This window comes from Macadamia integrifolia, chromosome 7 (assembly GCF_013358625.1).
Source record: "Macadamia integrifolia cultivar HAES 741 chromosome 7, SCU_Mint_v3, whole genome shotgun sequence".
NCBI lineage: Eukaryota > Viridiplantae > Streptophyta > Magnoliopsida > Proteales > Proteaceae > Macadamia > Macadamia integrifolia.
In genome coordinates this window covers 34,165,312-34,185,040 of record NC_056563.1, presented here as the reverse complement: position 1 = coordinate 34,185,040, position 19,729 = coordinate 34,165,312, and the positions used below count along the sequence as shown (strand labels likewise).

General features: G+C 36.5%; 2 protein-coding genes across 2 annotated transcripts; one reads left to right on the top strand and one right to left on the bottom strand.

Annotated features, from left to right (window-relative positions):
- The first annotated feature begins 11,147 nt into the window (after positions 1-11,147).
- On the top strand, positions 11,148-14,633 carry LOC122084462 (probable 1-deoxy-D-xylulose-5-phosphate synthase 2, chloroplastic). The gene is made up of 10 exons (XM_042652722.1): positions 11,148-11,359; positions 11,500-11,664; positions 11,754-11,918; positions 12,018-12,168; positions 12,297-12,568; positions 12,658-12,931; positions 13,032-13,339; positions 13,450-13,731; positions 13,823-14,107; positions 14,260-14,633. Exons 1-10 carry the CDS (start codon positions 11,261-11,263, stop codon positions 14,404-14,406), a joined length of 2,148 nt encoding a protein of 715 aa, XP_042508656.1. The 5' UTR covers positions 11,148-11,260; the 3' UTR covers positions 14,407-14,633.
- An 890-nt stretch (positions 14,634-15,523) lies between these two features.
- Positions 15,524-19,385, bottom strand: LOC122084461 (pentatricopeptide repeat-containing protein At5g65570). The gene is made up of 2 exons (XM_042652721.1): positions 19,274-19,385; positions 15,524-17,941 (listed from the first exon to the last, which is right to left on the bottom strand). Exon 2 carries the CDS (start codon positions 17,891-17,893, stop codon positions 15,701-15,703), a length of 2,193 nt encoding a protein of 730 aa, XP_042508655.1. The 5' UTR covers positions 17,894-17,941; positions 19,274-19,385; the 3' UTR covers positions 15,524-15,700.
- Positions 19,386-19,729: the final 344 nt, after the last annotated feature.

The window sequence follows — 19,729 nt, the reverse complement described above, 5'->3', positions numbered from 1 at the left end:
TTTACGCATGATGCCCATGCCTGATCTCATATCTACCATTTATTGAAATCGGTCTCAGCTAATATCAATATGATACGATTAGTACGACTAATCCAATATCAATACCTAAACCATGGTCATGGTTGAAGGAATGGAATTAGGATCATTGGTTCCAGCTGATTCTTTTTGGATTAAAATCAGGATCCCGATCTTATTTAGATCGGTTATGAATGGACCAAAAATGCCCTAACTTTGGGAATTAAGTACGGATTGACTCATTCGGCTGATCTAGATTGGAACCGGCACCAGCCAATCCAATCGATCCGAACCTGATTCCTAAAGCACTGACTTTAAAAAGAAATTAATAAAATTTAAAACTTTAAAACAAGATTTTATTTAAAAAGATAACTTTATTCAAAAAAATTTTTTTTTTTTAAAAACTATAGAGAGATAAGCATACCAAGTAAAAAACTGCCACACATAAAAAACTAGAGTGAACATCATTCGTCGATTATAGGCCTCTTTCTTTTTTGATAGCAGGTTTTTAATTTCTAACGAAGGAGCTTTTTCATTCTATTTTTTTTTTTTTTAAGATAGATAAATTATGATTGTCTATGATATTAAAATTTAGTATTCATTAAATTTATCGACTTTTTTTTTTTTGGATAAAGAATTTATCAACTAACCTCTTGTGTATGTATTGTTTTTTCAAGATTCAATTAAATTCCAATGTAATTTTCTTCTTCCTGAATAGGTCTCTTCAATTCTTCAAGTCTTTTAGGTTTATATTCTACTCCAGGTAGAGGCATGCCTAATTTTTTTTCGGTGGAAGCCTAATTTTAATTTGCACATATAGGACAAATGATCGCAAGACAATTTATTTTTTATACAACTTCTGTTATTCTTTTTTCAATTCGTTTCATATATATCTTTCACCAAATATTCGATGTAGTCATTATATTACTCGATTAATTGATAGTTTAAAATCTACATGATATTCATTAAAATTTAATTTAATTCAGAGCGAGACTTTATGAGGATATATAGCTTGAGGATGTAGCACAAAAATTCGCTTGTTCACATCAACCTTTCGAGGACCTCGTTGAATAATTAATTAACAAAAAAATGAGAGCTTAGGGACTTGGGAGTGTAATGATTCCCATAAGTCGAATCACATGATTGCATCATCCATGGAAAAAGATTTTTATATTCCACAAGTGGAGGGAAAGTTAATTTTTTTTTTGACATGTTATATATATATATATATGTGTGTGTGTGTGGAAAAGATGTGAGAGTAATAAAGAATGAAATCATAGGTATGAAAAATTGCAAAGAATTCACTAAAAAAAAAAAAAAAGGAAAGGTTAAGGGAAGAAGCCACTGTTTTTTTTTTTTCGGTATGAGAAGATGCCACTGTGATGTAGATACAAAGAATGCTTACAATTATTGTGGAATTAATAATTTCTATTTATGGAAATATTCATCCAACCCTAGACAATTCTTTCTCTGAAAAAATAAAAAATTGCACATTAAATTGACACCTCACATGCCAGTGGAATGCTATGGCTAAGCTGAGCTGTAGCTTTAAACCATTTACAAAATTATTCTTATAATTTTTTTTGAGAAAATTTAAAAAATTCTCCCTTAAATATAGTTATTATTATTATTATTTAAATAAAAAGAAAAAAGAAGCTTAAAAGTAGTATGACTCCTAAGCTTAAACATAAAGTGGAATGAAATGATCGTTTCACAGACCATTGGCCCCTGTCCTGATGTAGGGGTCATGATGCCTTTCACGGAACCTTCTCTCAGATAGAATTAGATTTTACTAAAGAGACCCTCTAGCCAACTAAAAGTTGGACTGCACTTAAAAGGTATTTTTTTTTCCTATGCTAATCTATCATAGATAACATTGTTGGCCAATGGTCAGCCTACTAGGTATTAGTAGGGTCAATAGCCACTTATTCCTCTGGACACCAGCTCTTCAAGTCAAAGTTGTCTCCACTAAACTAAGCTAATTTTAGAGAGAGAGAGGGGGGGGTGTTGGAGGATGCAGAAAGTGAACACCGTGAGATTCCATTTCAACTAAAAGTGAGAAATGGTTCAACAGTTAAGATTTGATAAGATTAAATCGAAGGCCATTAGCCTAAATTTGTCCTAACAACTTATTCAGAGATATGCACCATGACAATTTAGCCTTAAAATAATTGAAGAGATCGGATGTTATGAAGAGAAATGGCTAGAGTCGTATAGCTTTTAAAGACTTGTCTTCATCCATGTTTTTCATGACATGGTTTAATCATGTCTGGAGAATAAATGTGGAACATTATTTATTTAATTCATCTTCATCACATTATTAAAAATAATGAGAAAAAGAATACTCTTTGGTCACTCGGCCCCTTCATCCAAACATAGGGTGGAAAGATGATGCCTCCACCATTGTGAAACAAAAAAATCCCACCCCTATTAATGCTCATTTGTGCCTTAAAAATAGGAGCTGCATGACGGGGGAGCATTCATTTCCCCAAAAATAATATAACAAGATCTTAGGATCCCCACTATTCCAAGAATCTTATCTCAACTTATTAACAATTATAAATATATTTCTAGGCCTAATCTTCTAACTAATATATATTTAATATTGATTCTCAAAATTATTCCAAACATGTTGCATGTGAGCCTAGTGACATACATACGTGACTTTCGTGCCTCGTCAGTTTCGAACTTAAACAAGTAAGCAAGTACTAAAATATAATTAGGTGGAAATAGTCTCCAGATATGCAAATGGTTAATGCAAGGCACTCATGCTGGTTGGCCCTTGGATTTGTTTAATTTTTGTGTAAGCTACAATTTCTCTAATGTCATATATTAATGTCCATATCACCTATATGGATAACCATATAGTCTCACTAGCAAGTTAATTAGTGGTTAAGGCCAAATCAACTTGTTGAGGATGGTGTATTTATAATTTTATTTTCATAAAGTTTCATCTCGTTCTCACACAAAAAAAATATGAAAAATGATTTACATACCATCAATATCGTACATTCTCTTTTCTGCCTAACATTTTTTTTTATACAAAACGTGTTTTATCCTCTCTTATACTACTATTTACTCAAGGTGAAGATTTCGGGCCCGTTTGATAACGTTTCTGCCGTTTCTTGCAGAAACATAAAATTCCATTTCTAGAAACAGAAACGGAATTGAAGGTGCTTTGATCAGTCATGTTTCTAAAAGTCGATAGTAACCAGCGAAAGAATGGCCACGAGTCATTTTCAGAAACAGCGAAACAAGTAAATCCTAGGTCGTTTCTTGAACTATAAATAAGTAGAAATTTCAATTTCTATTTCTGAAAACAAGTAAAACGAAACAGTTTTATCAAATGTTTTTTGTTCCGTTTCTTTTCTTTCTGAACACAGAAACGACAGAAACCCATTTCTTAAAACGTTATCAAATAGGCTCTCAATTTACACATTGCGGGTGTTGCAATCCTCTATGCAATAAAATGGGACTATAATTATCGTTCTTCTTTTTAAATATCTCTATGTAATTGCACGATCACAAGATCATTCTTTTATATAATGTTATGCAAATTTATATTCACAATTTGAAAAAATTTCAGACTTTTTTAAGCTAAACTTTGATCGATACAATAAAATAATTGGGACCACACGACTGTCACCTGGTATTGGACCAATATATTACCTTTCCATCATTAAAAAAAGAAAAAAAAAAAACCCCAAAAGAGACGCTGTTTGGTAGTGGAACCTGCATATTGTTTATATTTTACATGGCCATATTCATGCCACGTGTCAATTGTAAAATTGTATTACACTTGGCTCATCATGTTTGGGAACCTCTCACTGTTTCTGCCCTCTATGGTTTTAAGAATCGGTATCGGATTGTTCATACCGATATTTGCCCAACACGTATTAGTGAATCAGCTTGAACCCTATGTTTTTAATATTATTAAAAACATAGGGTAATATTAAAAACATAGGGTTCAAGCTGATTCACTAATACGTGTGCATCCCACTCTCACCCTCCCTCTTTTTTCTTGGCTGAGCTTCAGTGATCTAATGTTCCCATCATGGCTTGAAAAATGGAACGGAACTATCTGTACCAGTCAGATTGGAATGTTATCAGCCTTGATCAATCTTCGATCGTGATATTTTTAATCCCGTTCCAAAACTTATTAAAAAATTAAAAAAATGATTTATGATACATCATCATGGAAATTATAGCTTTGTGTACTTGGATGGGCAATTATCCTTTGCAGTGAGTGCGACGGTGCGGTGAACATCGAATGGATGAGTGTATTTGGGCACATGCCTCAAGGTCTTCTCGATCATCCGATACTTACTACAGAAGATAATTTTGTGTGTTTGGATAGATGGATATTACATTGCCATCAATTCATTCTTCTGAAATGGAGAAAGTTGGAATTACGAAAGTAAAAGGATTTCTCAAGAGGAATTTGTAAATCACGCCAATGATGATACAGAATAATCCTAATTAGGGAGGTCTCAATGGACTGGATTGGGTTGAGTTTGTTTTTTTTTTTGTTTTTTTTTTTGTTTTTTTTTACTCCAATCTAATCCAATCCTCACCCGGCCCAACCTAGATCAATCTACCACCTTTCAGCCATACCCAAACCAGCTCGGCCTGATTAACCTTGACAACACCTATATATTGCCATTTGTGTTCCTATATGTACTAAGAAATTTCTAGCAAAAAAAAAAAAGTACCAAGAAACAAAATGGAACGTGGCCACCCAAATCACTCTGAAAAATATTATTAACCTGATATAAAACAATAAAACAAAGATTTATGATATATCAATGATATATAAATACAAACATTAAACTGAAAAATAGTTCATATTTCATTAAAAAAAAAATGGTGAATAATCTCCCTTATATGCATAGACTGAAGTAGACATAGTGTATAAATCGTACATTTTATGTTTAGAGTGTATTTTTCTAATAATTATATGAAAAATGAAATCTGTCCAAAAGTATAATGTGTGTCAGTACTTTCCTATGTCTATTTCTCTCCTCCTCCTCCTTTGAAATTATATGTCTATCACTCTTTTGCGGGAAGAGAAAGATAGACATAAAGAGATATAACGTAGTAACGTACGTTACACTCCCCTAATAGAGAACTCGATCACTAATTATATATTATATATCACATACATACTTATGGTTTATAAAATCGTAAAAAAAAAAAAAAAAAAAAAAAAAACCATTTTGAAATCTAATTGAATTGAATAAACCATTTATGAAACTAAATAAAAATCATACCAAGATTGAATCGACTTAACAGGATTTATGGTATTGAAATCGCAATAAGATTCTCGGTATAATATAATATTGATTTTGATTTCTCCTTTTTATTTTCTACACCAAATCAAAACTGTATCAATTAACACCTTTGCAGAATACAATATCATTCACATGGGGCATACATCGGCAGAAACAAGAGAGAGAGAATATATTATAGCATCCTCAAAAACGTGATATGCTAAGGTGGACTAATAGCTTCCTAAGGTTTTTTTTTTCTTCTTTTAATAAATACAGCATCTTAGGGTACATCATACGGATCCCCCTTGCCTTCATTTTTTTTTAAATAAGTTGAAAATGGTGTTTTGATTTGGAATCATTTCGATTTTAATATTGATACAGGTGGCTATCAATACTCTCCCAGATGTCGTGAGCTAAATCCTTGGACCTGTGGGGCTGTGGAATAGAAATCCAAGCATGAGGAACCTCATATAAATTTATCTATTATTTTTATGATTTTTTTTCTTATAATATAATATTTATTTATTCGTAAAATATTATATTTATTAAGAGACTTTCCTAACCTCATAGAAAGGACCTCTCATGTCAATATGCCATTGCATGTTCCAAATAAGTCAAATGAGATTGTGAGCATTTTGAAATTTAAATTATAAAATAAGAAAATAAATAATAAAAAAAATATTTTCTAACAGTTGGTTGTGTTGTAAGGCTCATTATTTTATTTTTTAACAACAAAAATTATAAATTTTTTTCAAAACAAATAAAAAAGGATTTATGATACATCATCGTGGAAAGTGAATTTTAATTTTTTTTTTATGAAAAATCGTTTGAGTTAAGATTTAATGGCAAAAGTTCATCAAGAAAGTAATACGTGTTGATAACTTTATCAGGACGATTTGCTATTTTTTTGCCACGTCCACATGAATAGTTGGTTTTAGTCAACTGATCATTAAATAACTTGTGTATTTTATGGATTAGCTATGTGTCAAATTTTATAATCAACATTAATAATATATCCATTGATGTCTGTCCATGCAATTTAGATGTCTTCTAAACCCTAGATTTTTTAGAACTTTAATCTATCACTTGACAAACACTGTTTTGATTGAAACTTGATATGCGAGCAAGGAACATTGGAATTTACTTGTTCAAAAAACCATTATTCAATCTGCGACATGGCAAATAATTGAACCATCTTCATACGCTTATCATGTCAACCCATGCTCGATAAATTTACAATATTTAGGTGGGCAGAGGATTTAAAACTAGAATTGAGGATTGGTCTAGAAAGTTGATATTGAGTTGGCTTGGCTAATAACCAATCTTGGTTGAGGTTCATAACATGTCAAATTCCAAATGCCACTTCTACCAACCCATATTTGATGGAGCTAAGATTTGGTAGGCAGGTAAATCTCAAGAAACCAACCAACATGTTTAGGTTCAGTCACATCAGAATTTGTTAAGTGGTAAAGCATTAAAATTTTTTGGACCACTAAAAAAGATATGCCAATACATAAGAAGGTATATGATTGAATTAAAATCAAATTTGACATATGACCTATCTAAACCATTAGATATATATCTAATAGTTAAAATGCCACATCAGTCTCCCATGGTGGAAATAGATTTTAGGTCGCAAAGATGATCATTTGCTATATATGCACAAAAAAAAAAAAAAAATGGCTTTCTTTATATTCGAAAAAAAAAAAAATCTTGTGAATTGATATTTAAGTGAAAAGTTTTCTCACACGGTTGAAGGAATCTCCTTCTTAGACACACATATTTTTGTTATGTGAAAAAGTGATGTAAATCTGACCATTGGCATCTAAGGAATGATATGAATATGTCACCTATCAAATTTCAGCCTCAAATTCACTTACTCTCCCATTTGATTCTATACCCTCACATGTATGTCCATGCACGCCCAATATAGTCTTGTACAGCCTCTTGGTATCATGGTTCTAAAACTTAGTTATGGTTATGGGGTCGGTCAAGGTTTATACCATTCTAGATCAACTCGGATCAAACCTTATTAGATAGATCTACCTTTTTTTATAATAGCTTCAGTCATGCATGTTGTATTAAGATCGATCATGACCAATATTGACTAAATTTTAGAACCATGTTTGGTACTCCCATATTTTTTTCAATTTCTTCTTTTTCCATTTTTGAAAAATATGAATTGGTTTGAAATTCAACAAGTGAGCAGGGGCCCTATTTACTTTTGGTATATTATTCACAAATTTCAGCCCATCTGACCTTCTCTGTGGAAGATCTAGGTGTTTATTTAGATGATTATTTCCTTAAGCTCCAAGTATGCATGAGTAGGAAAATGTGGACAGTGAAACAAGGATTTAAAATTGGGATCCATCTTGGTTGACATAGCTAACGATCTATTTATTTGAGAAAATAGAAAGAAATGGCTATAAATGGTACAAAATTGAATAAGAAATAGGGCAAGGCTTGTCACTTAAGATATTGTCCTTAAAAATATGATTACCTTTGCTATCTTCTCAAAACAAGATGAGACACATGGTCTTATGAAATATTATCTTCAAGATACAAATGTCATCCATACAAGTGTTGAATAAGATCGCACTTCTTATCGACAATATAAATTTACATCATATGGTACAATAATAACAACAACAATAATTAGAGCTTTATCCCAATTTAATGGCATTAGGCTATATAGATGTTTTAAGTAAAGACGAACGCAAGGATCCATGCAAAAAGATTGACTGATTATGATTGATTGTAATAAAGTGTTGGTTATTATCTGACGCATCAACTATAGTTCAACTACAAGACTATTACAATAGACTAAAATAAGATACGAACTGTTTACATGAGCTACCAATGTAGATCAGCCAAGTTAAAGATTCTACATACATTATGTCCACCATTAAGACAATCCATCACCCAACCTATTTATGAAAGGAGGAATGAACAACCTATTTTGACATTTAGAGTACTAACCATCAAACAAACTATAATTGATTTAATGATCCGTTTGCAGTTTCACAGTTTAAATTAGTTCATACTTACACATGCATGGCCTAATATTTGGGATGCTATTAAAAAATAAAAAATGATACATCAAATAGTTCAATGACGCGTAGCCCATTGAGCTAGGTTTCCCAGTCAACCTAACATTAATATGATTGATATAGATCAATCCATGAATATCTCTCTACTTCCAAATTAGCTTTGAAAGTTTAAATTGAAAGTTTATGACTCCTTGAATTCTTGATATAGCTAGCTCTTGAACCTATGGTTAAAAATCATTAAAAGTTTAATATATATGATCAAAACATGATTATAAAATTCGATTCCCACTAGGAACATCTTGGGCCACTCACACGGGGTGTTTAATGCTCTTCATTGTTTTCAGTAAAAGTTGAATGGTTCTCATTCAACCTTGGGATGACTCGATCCATTCGGTTGTGAGGTCAATATAGGCCTGCGGGACTAGTCAAGCCGAAGGCCTAAATACTCGTCGTTAGCAAAAAAAAATAAAATCAAAACATGATTATATATTGAGAAAGACAATTATATCTAGAAATACACCTATGGATAAAGACATGTCCTTAATAGATATACGATTTTATTTTCTTTTTAAAATAAATAAAGTCCAAATTGTCACGATATTGACCTTTGGATAAGTTGGTATGGGATGTTCTTAGACTTATAACCATCGATTAACCCCATCGATTCTCAGTCGTTGAACTAATTGCGTCTCATTTCATCAGTTGAAACTAACTACAATTGTGATCTCTCTTTCCCTTAACCATTTATACCCCTTGATGGTGAGTGATATATATTAGACTTGACTGGTTCACATCTCTTAAGTATTTACAAAACATTTGGAGAACCATCATCCACTTGACGTGAGAGAGAGAGAGAGAGAGAGAGAGAGAGAGAGAGAGAGAAATAAGTGTATCCTTCCAAAGAAGATTTGGAAAAATTTAACCATGAACAATATGAGAAAAACTTGGGACCTAATATAGATAAGTTTATGTATTAATTTTCACATTAAATTTCTTGAATATGTTCACAAAGTTTCTTCGCGTGTGATATGGGATGTGACACAACCAAACGATCGAGTACTCTCAAATTCTCAATGAACGAATCATCCATTAAAATATTATGGTAAGAATCTCTTCTATTTTCAAGCAAAAAAATCTTATCAATCTAATATAAGAAATATCATATAAACGAGTCAATGAGAGAACACATAGGCACATATTTATTGAGTGTCAAGAAGAAGCTGTGATCTTTTTACACCATACACAATCTAGACCTTTTCTCAAATTATTGTCACCTCTTGATTGTAATATTATTTCGTTACTTTGATCACAGAAAGATATTTTTGTCAGTTTTTGAATTGAGAAATTGAGAAATTGATAAATTTTAAGCTGATTGGAATTTGAACCGGTTTGGATAATAATTTATAAGTATCTTGAAAAGGGCTTCATTTGACTTATATTAGTAGTCAAACAAACAATGAAACAACACAAATTATAAATATTGGTCCTTTGTCCTTTGTCCTTTGGTTTCCACGCCTTGAATTATTGATAATTCTTAATTGCATTCACCAACCCCATAATAACTTCATCGTTGCCCATGTCCGTTGCACAACCAGTTGAGAAGATTAGACTTCTACCTTGATGTGACCACGTGATTGAAGTTTTGAATGCATGCTTTATTATTATGCTTCCATCCTCTATTGATGAAGTTGAAATTATCAGTTTTTAATGTATTTTAATGATATAGTGACAGTGGATGAAATTAATTCTCATAATGGTATAAATTCATGCTCATGACTTTTTGGATTGTTTGAATTTTACGAGCTTTAGTTATTATCAGCTGAAGTTGATGCTGTGGATCAGAGAACGTAAGAGGTTGTAAGAGCACCTTTGATGATAAAGTTTTGTGAATGTAGAGGCATTGACTCTTCTTTTACGAATTGTTCTCTCATTCCAGTGATTGATGCTTTAGCCTAATAAGATATATTAGAAATGGATCTATTGATCTTAGAGTGATAGCTTTCTCATTCTTTGAGATGGAAAATGCTAATGTGCACTATCATAAGATATGTAGTTCATCGTCTATATGTTCTCCATCTAGTTGAGAATATTGTGAATGCAGAACAACTTGATTCTTAATCCATCATCAAAGAGGTACATAAATTTCCTTTACGTGGGGAAGCATGGTTCTTGTGCACGTGGGGTAAAATGATCGACCCATCTCCCGTAAAAGAGAAAATAACTCTTGTACCACTATTTATCACACATTCCCATTGGTCCTTGCACCAATGAAAGAATCACATGTCCCCCACAATAAACACTTCCTCTAATTAACATATGACTGGTCCCAAATTACGGAGGCACTGACCTTGGAAAACTCCCACACAATGTAACTGTAACCAACCGGTTGGCAACTGTCTGAAAGTGCTTCTACACAATAAATAGAAACAACTTTCATAAAAGAAGGCAAAGAGGACAAACATGAACCTGTATCTAAATCCAATTTCAATCCCACCTAGGCAGAAATAGAAAACCAGAACAGAAACCAAATGAATAAAATAGAACCTTTCGTAGAAATAAAAAGCAGTTTTCTATAAAACCAAACGGAGGACATACATGAACTTCTGTATACTATGACCTCTATCTAAAATTCCAAAAATGTAAAGAAAATGACCCCTCTCTCTCTCTCTCTCTCTCTCTCTCTCTCTCTCTAAATCTCGAGAGTAATTAATTTCCCTAATCCAAACATGCCATGTAATCGATCTTCCCTGTGCCAATAAGCCAGAACAGCTCAACATTGACTCTTTTTTTTCCCCCTCTTTATAAATTGTTAAAAGCTCTCCCCTGTTTGTCTCTAGAGTCCGGAGTCCAGGCCATCCTCCACTACGTCCCCTCCTCCTACTGCTTGTCTCTCTCTTTCTGTCTGTGTGGAAGGACTGATCAGTCATGGCGGTTTCTGGGTTTCCCATGGCGAGAACCTCAGCCATCAACCCCACGGTGAAAGCTCCACTAGGAACAGTGCCATACCTTAATTGCAGGAGACAGGTTCTTAAAATCTAATCCTTCAGTTACTTATTCTTTCTGTGTTTCTTTGTGTTTTTCATGGATGTGCTCGACAGAATCGCCCTCGATGCTGGGAAAACGATAACGATGATTGTCGAATGCTGATGGTGTTGAGTTTTCAGGTTCACACTAGAGCTTCTGCAAGTAACTCTGCTGGGGAGGAGGGAAAGATAACGATGAAGAAAGAAAAGGGCGCTTGGAAAATTAATTTCTCAGAAGAGAAACCGGCGACCCCTTTACTTGACACAATTAATTACCCAGTTCATTTGAAGAATCTCTCAATACGGGTAACCCAACTGGGTATATGATCTTATGTTCTAGTTCATGGGTTTCTCCTTTGTTTCAGGGGTTGATGGAATTTTACTGTTTCTTTCAGGATCTTGAACAACTCGCAGCAGAGCTTAGAGCAGAAACTGTGTATAATGTTTCAAAGACGGGTGGGCATCTCAGTTCAAGCTTGGGAGTGGTGGAATTGACTGTTGCTCTTCACCATGTGTTTGATACCCCAGAAGATAAAATCATTTGGGACGTCGGCCATCAGGTGAAGAACTTGATTTTCAATTACAAGTACTATTTCAATAGAAATGTTTGAAAGAAAGGGTTATTTGAAAAATGATAAATTAATTTGTATAATTCTCAGACTTACCCGCATAAGACTTTGACGGGCAGAAGGTCTAGAATGCATACAATTAGGCAGACTTCGGGGCTTGCAGGTTTTCCTAAAAGAGATGAGAGCATTTATGATGCTTTTGGCGCAGGGCATAGCTCCACAAGTATCTCTGCTGGTCTTGGTACACAATTATAGTTCCCAACTTAGTGAATGAATCATTTATTCTCAATTCTTAGTTGAATTTTATATTATTTTTGGTTTCCCAAGTCTCAACTAATCAGAGTCTCTGTAATTTTCTTTACTTGGTAGGAATGGCGGTTGCCAGAGATCTTCTAAAGAAGGATAACCATGTTATCTCTGTGATTGGAGATGGAGCCATGACTGCTGGGCAAGCTTATGAGGCAATGAACAATGCAGGATACCTTGATACGAACATGATTGTTGTATTGAATGATAACAGACAGGTCTCCTTACCCACTGCTACTCTTGATGGTCCAGCAAAGCCCGTTGGAGCCCTCAGCAGTGCCCTCAGTAAGCTGCAAGCAAGCACCAAATTCCGCAAGCTCCGTGAGGCTGCCAAGGTAATCCTTCTATCAGATCCCATATTTACAATTTGACTGTTTACCTCTGGCTTCAAATAGTAAATTAATCTGAATTGAATTCTTGTCAGGGTTTAACCAAACAAATTGGAGGGCAAGCACATGAAGTTGCAGCGAAGGTGGACGAATTTGCAAGAGGGATGATCAGTGCCTCTGGTGCTACTCTGTTTGAGGAACTTGGCTTGTATTACATTGGTCCAGTAGATGGTCACAATGTCGAAGATTTAGTGTCCATATTGCGAAAAGTGAAAGAGATGCCAGCTCCAGGTCCTGTTTTGATCCATATTATAACAGAAAAGGGAAAGGGTTATCCACCAGCAGAAGCTGCTGCAGATAAAATGCATGGTTAGTATTGCCTGCTAGTAATCAGTTTAATGCTTAAGACTGCAACCTATCCTATTTTATGAGAAGAATTCTCAAAGAGATCTTTTTTAATTCTCTGCAGGGGTTGTTAAATTTGATCCTAAATCTGGAAAGCAATTCAAGTCCAAGCCACCCACACTTTCCTATACTCAGTACTTTGCAGAATCCCTTCTAAAGGAAGCAGAGGTAGATCCCAAGATTGTTGCAGTTCATGCTGCTATGGGTGGTGGAACTGGCCTTAATTTCTTCCAAAAGAGGTACCCAGATCGATGCTTCGATGTTGGAATTGCAGAGCAACACGCTGTGACATTTGCTGCAGGTCTAGCAACAGAGGGCATCAAGCCATTTTGTGCCATCTATTCATCATTTTTGCAACGAGGATATGACCAGGCAATCCATTAGGAACAAATAATTTTGAATTATTTAAATTTGGGATTTTTTTGTTTTTGTTTTTTGGAGTATCTGAAATTTCTGAAGCTGCTCCTTTGAATGGATTTCAGGTGGTGCATGATGTAGATCTTCAGAAACTACCAGTGCGGTTCGCATTAGATCGAGCTGGCTTGGTTGGTGCTGATGGACCTACTCATTGTGGAGCATTTGATATTACGTACATGGCTTGCTTGCCAAATATGGTGGTCATGGCTCCCTCCAATGAAGCTGAGCTGATGCATATGGTTGCCACAGCAGCAGCCATTGATGACAGGCCAAGCTGCTTTAGGTTTCCAAGGGGTAATGGAGTTGGAGTAGCACTCCCTCCTAATAACAAAGGTACTCCACTTGAGGTAAGCATCACGGGCAACATTTGTAAAATCTCCAATTTGAAATGAGCAATACCACTGAAGAAAAATCATATTCCCTTTGGTTTTTTCACAGATTGGGAAAGGTAGAATACTGATGGAAGGAAACAGAGTGGCTCTTCTAGGCTTTGGTGCCGTAGTTCAGCAATGTATTGAAGCTGCAAATGTACTCGAATCCCGTGACATCACTGTCACAGTTGCTGATGCTAGGTTCTGCAAACCTCTTGATACAGCGCTAATAAGAAATCTAGCTAATGAGCATGAGATCCTGATTACAGTGGAGGAAGGTTCCATTGGGGGATTTGGATCTCATGTCTCTCACTTTCTAAGCTTGAATGGCCTTCTAGATGGACATCTCAAGGTAGTCTCCCTTTCAGTGAAAACTTTCAGATCCCATGAGAAATCCCTCCTCTCTCTCTCTTTCTCTCTCTCTCTCTCTGTCCCCCCCCCCCCCACCTTTTTTTTTTCTCCAAAATTTCCCCTTGACTTTGATTCTATTGAGATTCTTTGCAGTTGAGATCAATGGTGCTGCCTGATAGATATATTGACCATGGATCACCACAAGATCAGATTCAAGAAGCAGGGCTTACTTCAAGGCATATATCTGCAACCGTTTTGTCTCTCTTGGGAAGGTCCAAAGAAGCACTTCAGCTCCAGTGACTCGAATCATAAGAAGCTGGGTTAGACTGATAGTCCTACAAATAAATTGGAGAGATTCTAGATTTGAATGAATTGAGGGGCACTGATTAAAGGGAATTCATGAGAAGTAACCATGTGTCAAAGGGTTTCCATGTTCCCTTTGAATCCCTCTTCTTTATCTGTATATATCCCCCAGCCACCAAATAAATAAATTGAGAAGAATCAAAATTGAGCTTTTCTTTGCTTCAGTGTATCATCTGCTAAATTTAGTATTAGACCAAGAGAATCAAAGAGTTAATTGAAGGCCTTATATACTGTTGTTGACTTCTTCTTCTTAGCAAAAGAAAGAAAAAAAAAAAGAGAAATGTTGTTGGGTATGTCAGAGAGATTCTCTACTCAACGGCGCCACCCCTTCACTACCGGCCGGTACATCTGCTCTTGAGCCTCTTGACAACTGAGAATGCTCTGTTGGCAATAAATGAAAATCCATGGCTAAAGAAAAGATTTTTTCTTTTTTAGTGGCCCACCTTCTGCAAAGACTTGTTTTCTCTCTCTCTCTCTCTGGCTAAAGGGAACCCAAAACTGAGAACTAACCAAAGCTCTGTTCTTCATAACCAAGCTCTCCATTCTGTCGCAGTTCTTAGCATAGTTTCCACTTTGGAGTGGTCAAGAAAGTGGACTCTTGGTTGATCAAAAGTTCGTTGAGTCTCTAGAAATTAGCGTTCCATTTGGCTCATCATTTTCCGCTTTCTTACTTCTGGGTTTCTAGCAAAAGACAATGGTTGTCAAATCAAACATCTTTCTCAATCTGACTTTTCTTGGCCATTATTAACAAGGATTCCTTTATATGCTTCAAAAGCTCATCTTTTTTTCGTCTTTGGTCGAACAGAGTTCCACTAATAAACGACAGAATTCACCCAAGAGACTCCACAATGACGAAGAACCCTGACACAAATCACAAACCCCTCCCCAACCACCACCAGGAACCTACATTGTCCAAGTCCCTAAAGATCGTCTAAAGAGTTCCATCACCTCGCACCGCTGCTGGCTACTGTAACTTACAGTAGCCGCAAATCTGGTAGAGGGCGCAACCGGGTAGCTTTCTTTTCCACAAAACTAAATTAAAAATTAAGACAAATTAAGAACAAATGGTAGAAAATGAGATTATCCTTGAACCCTATGTACCACTTCCATGTGGGTACAAACAATATGGAGATGTCCAATGATGGAATAGTAGAGATGGGTTAGAAGTGTTTCAGACGATCCTACAGTCTACAGCAATGTCCAATGATCAAATCATCCCTAAAAATGGGAATCACCAATAATCTCCACAAGAACATAGGCCATCTCTAAAATGGTGAAACCTCTTTGCATCACGGGCAATTATCTCTTTCCCAACAACCTTAGTGACAAACTTAATCCAAGTATGGCAATCCCCACAGACCCTAAGGTTTTTGAAAATCCTCACACAATCTGTGCCGCTGCTGCTGCTCAACAATGCAAAGGCTATTGCCAACTTCTCACTATGATGATACAGAGATTTCTCCTTCTCCTTCTCATTCATGTCTTGCAACACGAAACTTGTATCAGGAACATAACCCAAATCCATAACCTTCTCAATCAATTCCTCCAACATTACATAGATTGCTCTGGAACTGGGATGGGACCAATCTCCAGCCATGAACGCATGTACTTCCTTGCCAACCTCAACCCAACTCATTGCTGGACTCTTTCTCAATCTCATCTCCCTCATTGTGCTTTTCATTTTAATCACTTCACTCCAATTACCAGTCGTTGCATAGATGTTGGACAACAGGATGTGAGTCCCCTCATCCCCTGGTTCCAGTTGAAGAATACTAATTGCAACTCTTCTTGCCATCTCAACTTCCCCATGAATTCTACAAGCACTGAGCAATGTCCTCCATAGAACCACATCAGGGTTTTTCACTTGGGTGATTAGCTCTTCAGCCTCTTCAAGCTTTCCAGCACGTCCCAATAGATCAACCATGCATGCATAGTGATCTCTTGACATTTCAATGTTGGGGTTACTGCCGATGGAAGAGAATATTTGATGACCTTCTTCAAGCAACCCTGCATTGCTACACGCATAGAGCACATTTAGGAATGTCACGTCATTTGGTTCAATTCCCAAATCCGGCATCTGATGGAAGAGTTTGACGGCTTCAAGTCCATAACCACTCTGCCCATAACTAGTGACCATGGAGTTCACAAGTACCACATCAAGTTCAGGTAGATCATCAAACATCAATCTCGCTGTTTCAATGCTCCCACATTTCCCATACATGTCGACGAGTGCAGCTCCTGTGAACCTATCTCTATCAAACCCAATTTTCATCGCTAGAGCATGAATTTGTTTCCCTTGTTCAAGCATGGCAAGGCTCGAACAAGCCCGGAGAACAGTAGATAAGGTGAAAGCATTTGGAACCATTGCATGACGGATCATCTGGCATAGCATGGACAATGCAGATTCTTCTCTACCATTTTGTGTGAGACCCATTATAACTGCTGTCCAGCTCACCTGATTTGCATTGTCGAACCGATCAAAAATTTTTAAAGCATCATCAATCAAGCCATACTTCGAATACATAGTGAGGAGTGAAGTCCGTGAAGCAACCCCAGATTCAAATCCGGATTTGATAACAAGACAATGTATCAACTTACCTTTACACAGATCCTGTAAATTGCCACAAGCAATCAAGATGCTCGCAAATGTGAACTCATTGGCCTTAATACCCTCCTTCACCATACTACAGAAAACATCAAGAGCCTCATTATCTGAACCATGTTGGGTGTAACCCACAATCAAAGCTGTCACCAGAACCACATCTTTGTCCACAACGCGATCTGCAACTAAGCGGGCATCCCTTAATCTTCCAAACTTAGAATACATATCTACAAGGGCGCTACCAACAAAGACATTCGACAGCTCCAATCCTGAGACCACCAAACGTCCGTGAGCTTTCCTGCATTCACTGAGAAAACCCAAATCAGAGAAAGCTTTGAGAGTGCTGGAGAAGGTAAATTCATCGGCAATAACCCCCTCAGCAACCATCCTTCCGTAAAGTCGTACAGCTTCTCTGCTTTTTCTAAGACGAACGTAAACAGAAATCATGGAATTCCAGTTGACTATGTGCCTATGGGGCATCTCATCGAACAGTTTACGGGCATCATCGACATCTTCGCATTTGAGGTACGCATCAATGAGCTTATTGCCTAAACTGAGGTGAGGAAAACCAGACTTGATCATGTAGAGTTGGATGTTTTTTATTCCCATGACACATTTTCGCTCGGCACACCAACGGATGAGAGAAACGTAATAATTGAAAGTTTCTGTGATGCCTTCTTCGTTGAAGGGAAGGACGAAGCTGCCGTGATGGGGAGGAATACCAGGGATGTGAGATCGACATGGAGCTGCTGTTCGAAGAGTTCTGACAAGATAAAAGAATCTGTTGAGGCCTACGGATCTCTTGTCTATAGCTCTTTGCATATCCAATTGGCATTTCAGGAAGAACGATATCTTTGGAAATACACCATTCTAAGGTGCCGTTTGATAACACTCTGGGAGAATGTTTCTGGTGTTCTTCTATTCTGCGGGAATGCAAATAGAACAGAAATATGTTTGGCACGTCCGGTTCATTTTTGTATTCCCCCGGAATGAACCAATGAAAAAGAATGAGAAAAGAATACATTGCAAGAGTACCAAAAAGTTGCTTCTCTATTCTTCTATAAACTTAAAAGAACAATTCCCTATTCAAAACCCCCAAACCCTTTTCTCCATCTCACGATCAAAAAACCCCAAGTCCTGTATTGCAGGTTTTCACTCTCAGGTTTCGCCTCTGCCCTCTCTCTCCTTCGCCGATTCCCTCTCTCTCTCTCTCTCGGTCGCAGGTTGTGTATCCAGGTGCGTCGCCGCTGCCCTGTCTCTCCTTCGCCGATTCCCTCTCTCTCTCTCTCTCGGTCGCAGGTTGTGTATCCAGGTGCGTCGCCGCTGCCATCTCTCTCCTTCGCCGCTTCACTGTCTCTCTCTATCTCGGTCGCAGGTTGGGCGCAATGTCGTCGCCGCTGCCCTCTCTCTCCTTCGCCGCTTCCCTGTATCTCTCTCTCGGTTGCAGGTCGGTTGCAGGTCGATCGCCGGTGCCCTCTCTCTCCTTCGCCGCTTCCCTGCCTTGACTTAGTTAAATGTGGATTTAATGATTAAAAATGTTAGTTTAGTGGTGTTAGTGAGTAAAAAATGTAGTTTGTTTTGGCATTATCAACGAAGCAAAAGTGTTGACTATGATGGCTTTGCAAATTAGATGTGGTTAGCCAACTAATAATGTTCTAAAGTACAGATTTACCTTTTCAGTGTTAATTTTATTTCTCATATTTCTTTCATCTCATGTTGTCTTGTGTTGTTACTTAACTGGGTCCTTACCGCTGCCAATTCTAATTTTTATGTTAGATGCACGTGGTTAGATTGTTTAAGGAAATAAATTTGTGTTAACCTTTGGAGAAGAGCAACTTCTTATACACTTCTTCAGATTGCCATTGCCCTTTGGTTCTTTTAATATCCATTGATACTGATATCTTCTACTTTGTTCATTAGTCCCTATCATTTTTCCTGTTTTTAGTTAAATTTGACCATAATAGCATGTTTGTAATTATTGATTTCATTGTTCAAAAGTGAATTTTCATTATTGTACTCTCCAGGAATAGAAGTGTTTGTCAAACGCTGTTTCTGTTCTTTTCCTGTTCTAAAGCCATTTCTGAAATAGTTTTACCAAACGCTGTTTCTATTCCCCCAGAGTGTCTTCACAGCATGGAATCGAAAAAGAACACTTCTGTAAAAGAACACTCTCCAGGAATGGGAAGTGTTATCAAACGGCACCTAAGGACTCGACCTCGCCCAGGATCGTCACAGCCTGAGCCCGGATCGTTTTGAAATAGATAGACGAATTTACCCTTCTTCTTTTTGTCTTTCTAATTTTTTTCCCTTTTTACCCTTGGGTTCTCCCTGTTAATTGATATCAGATCTTTCAAGGCCGATACCAATCCGGGCGATTTCACCAATCTCGATCCAAATTTTGAAACCATGGCCTGAGTTGAGTGCAAGGTTTTTTGTTCATGGTTTCAGCATCGGCCACCAACACTAATATTGATTCGATAAGGATAGGATTGTCTGTATGATTTCAATTTCAGGACAAAAACAATTTTCGAGGGTGGAAAGAAAAAAAAAAACTATTTTTGGACCGTATCTGTTTAGTATCATATCAAGGTTGATATTAATGCAACAATAGATATCGACTGATACAATACTACCTAATCCATGGCTTGGTGCGAGTCT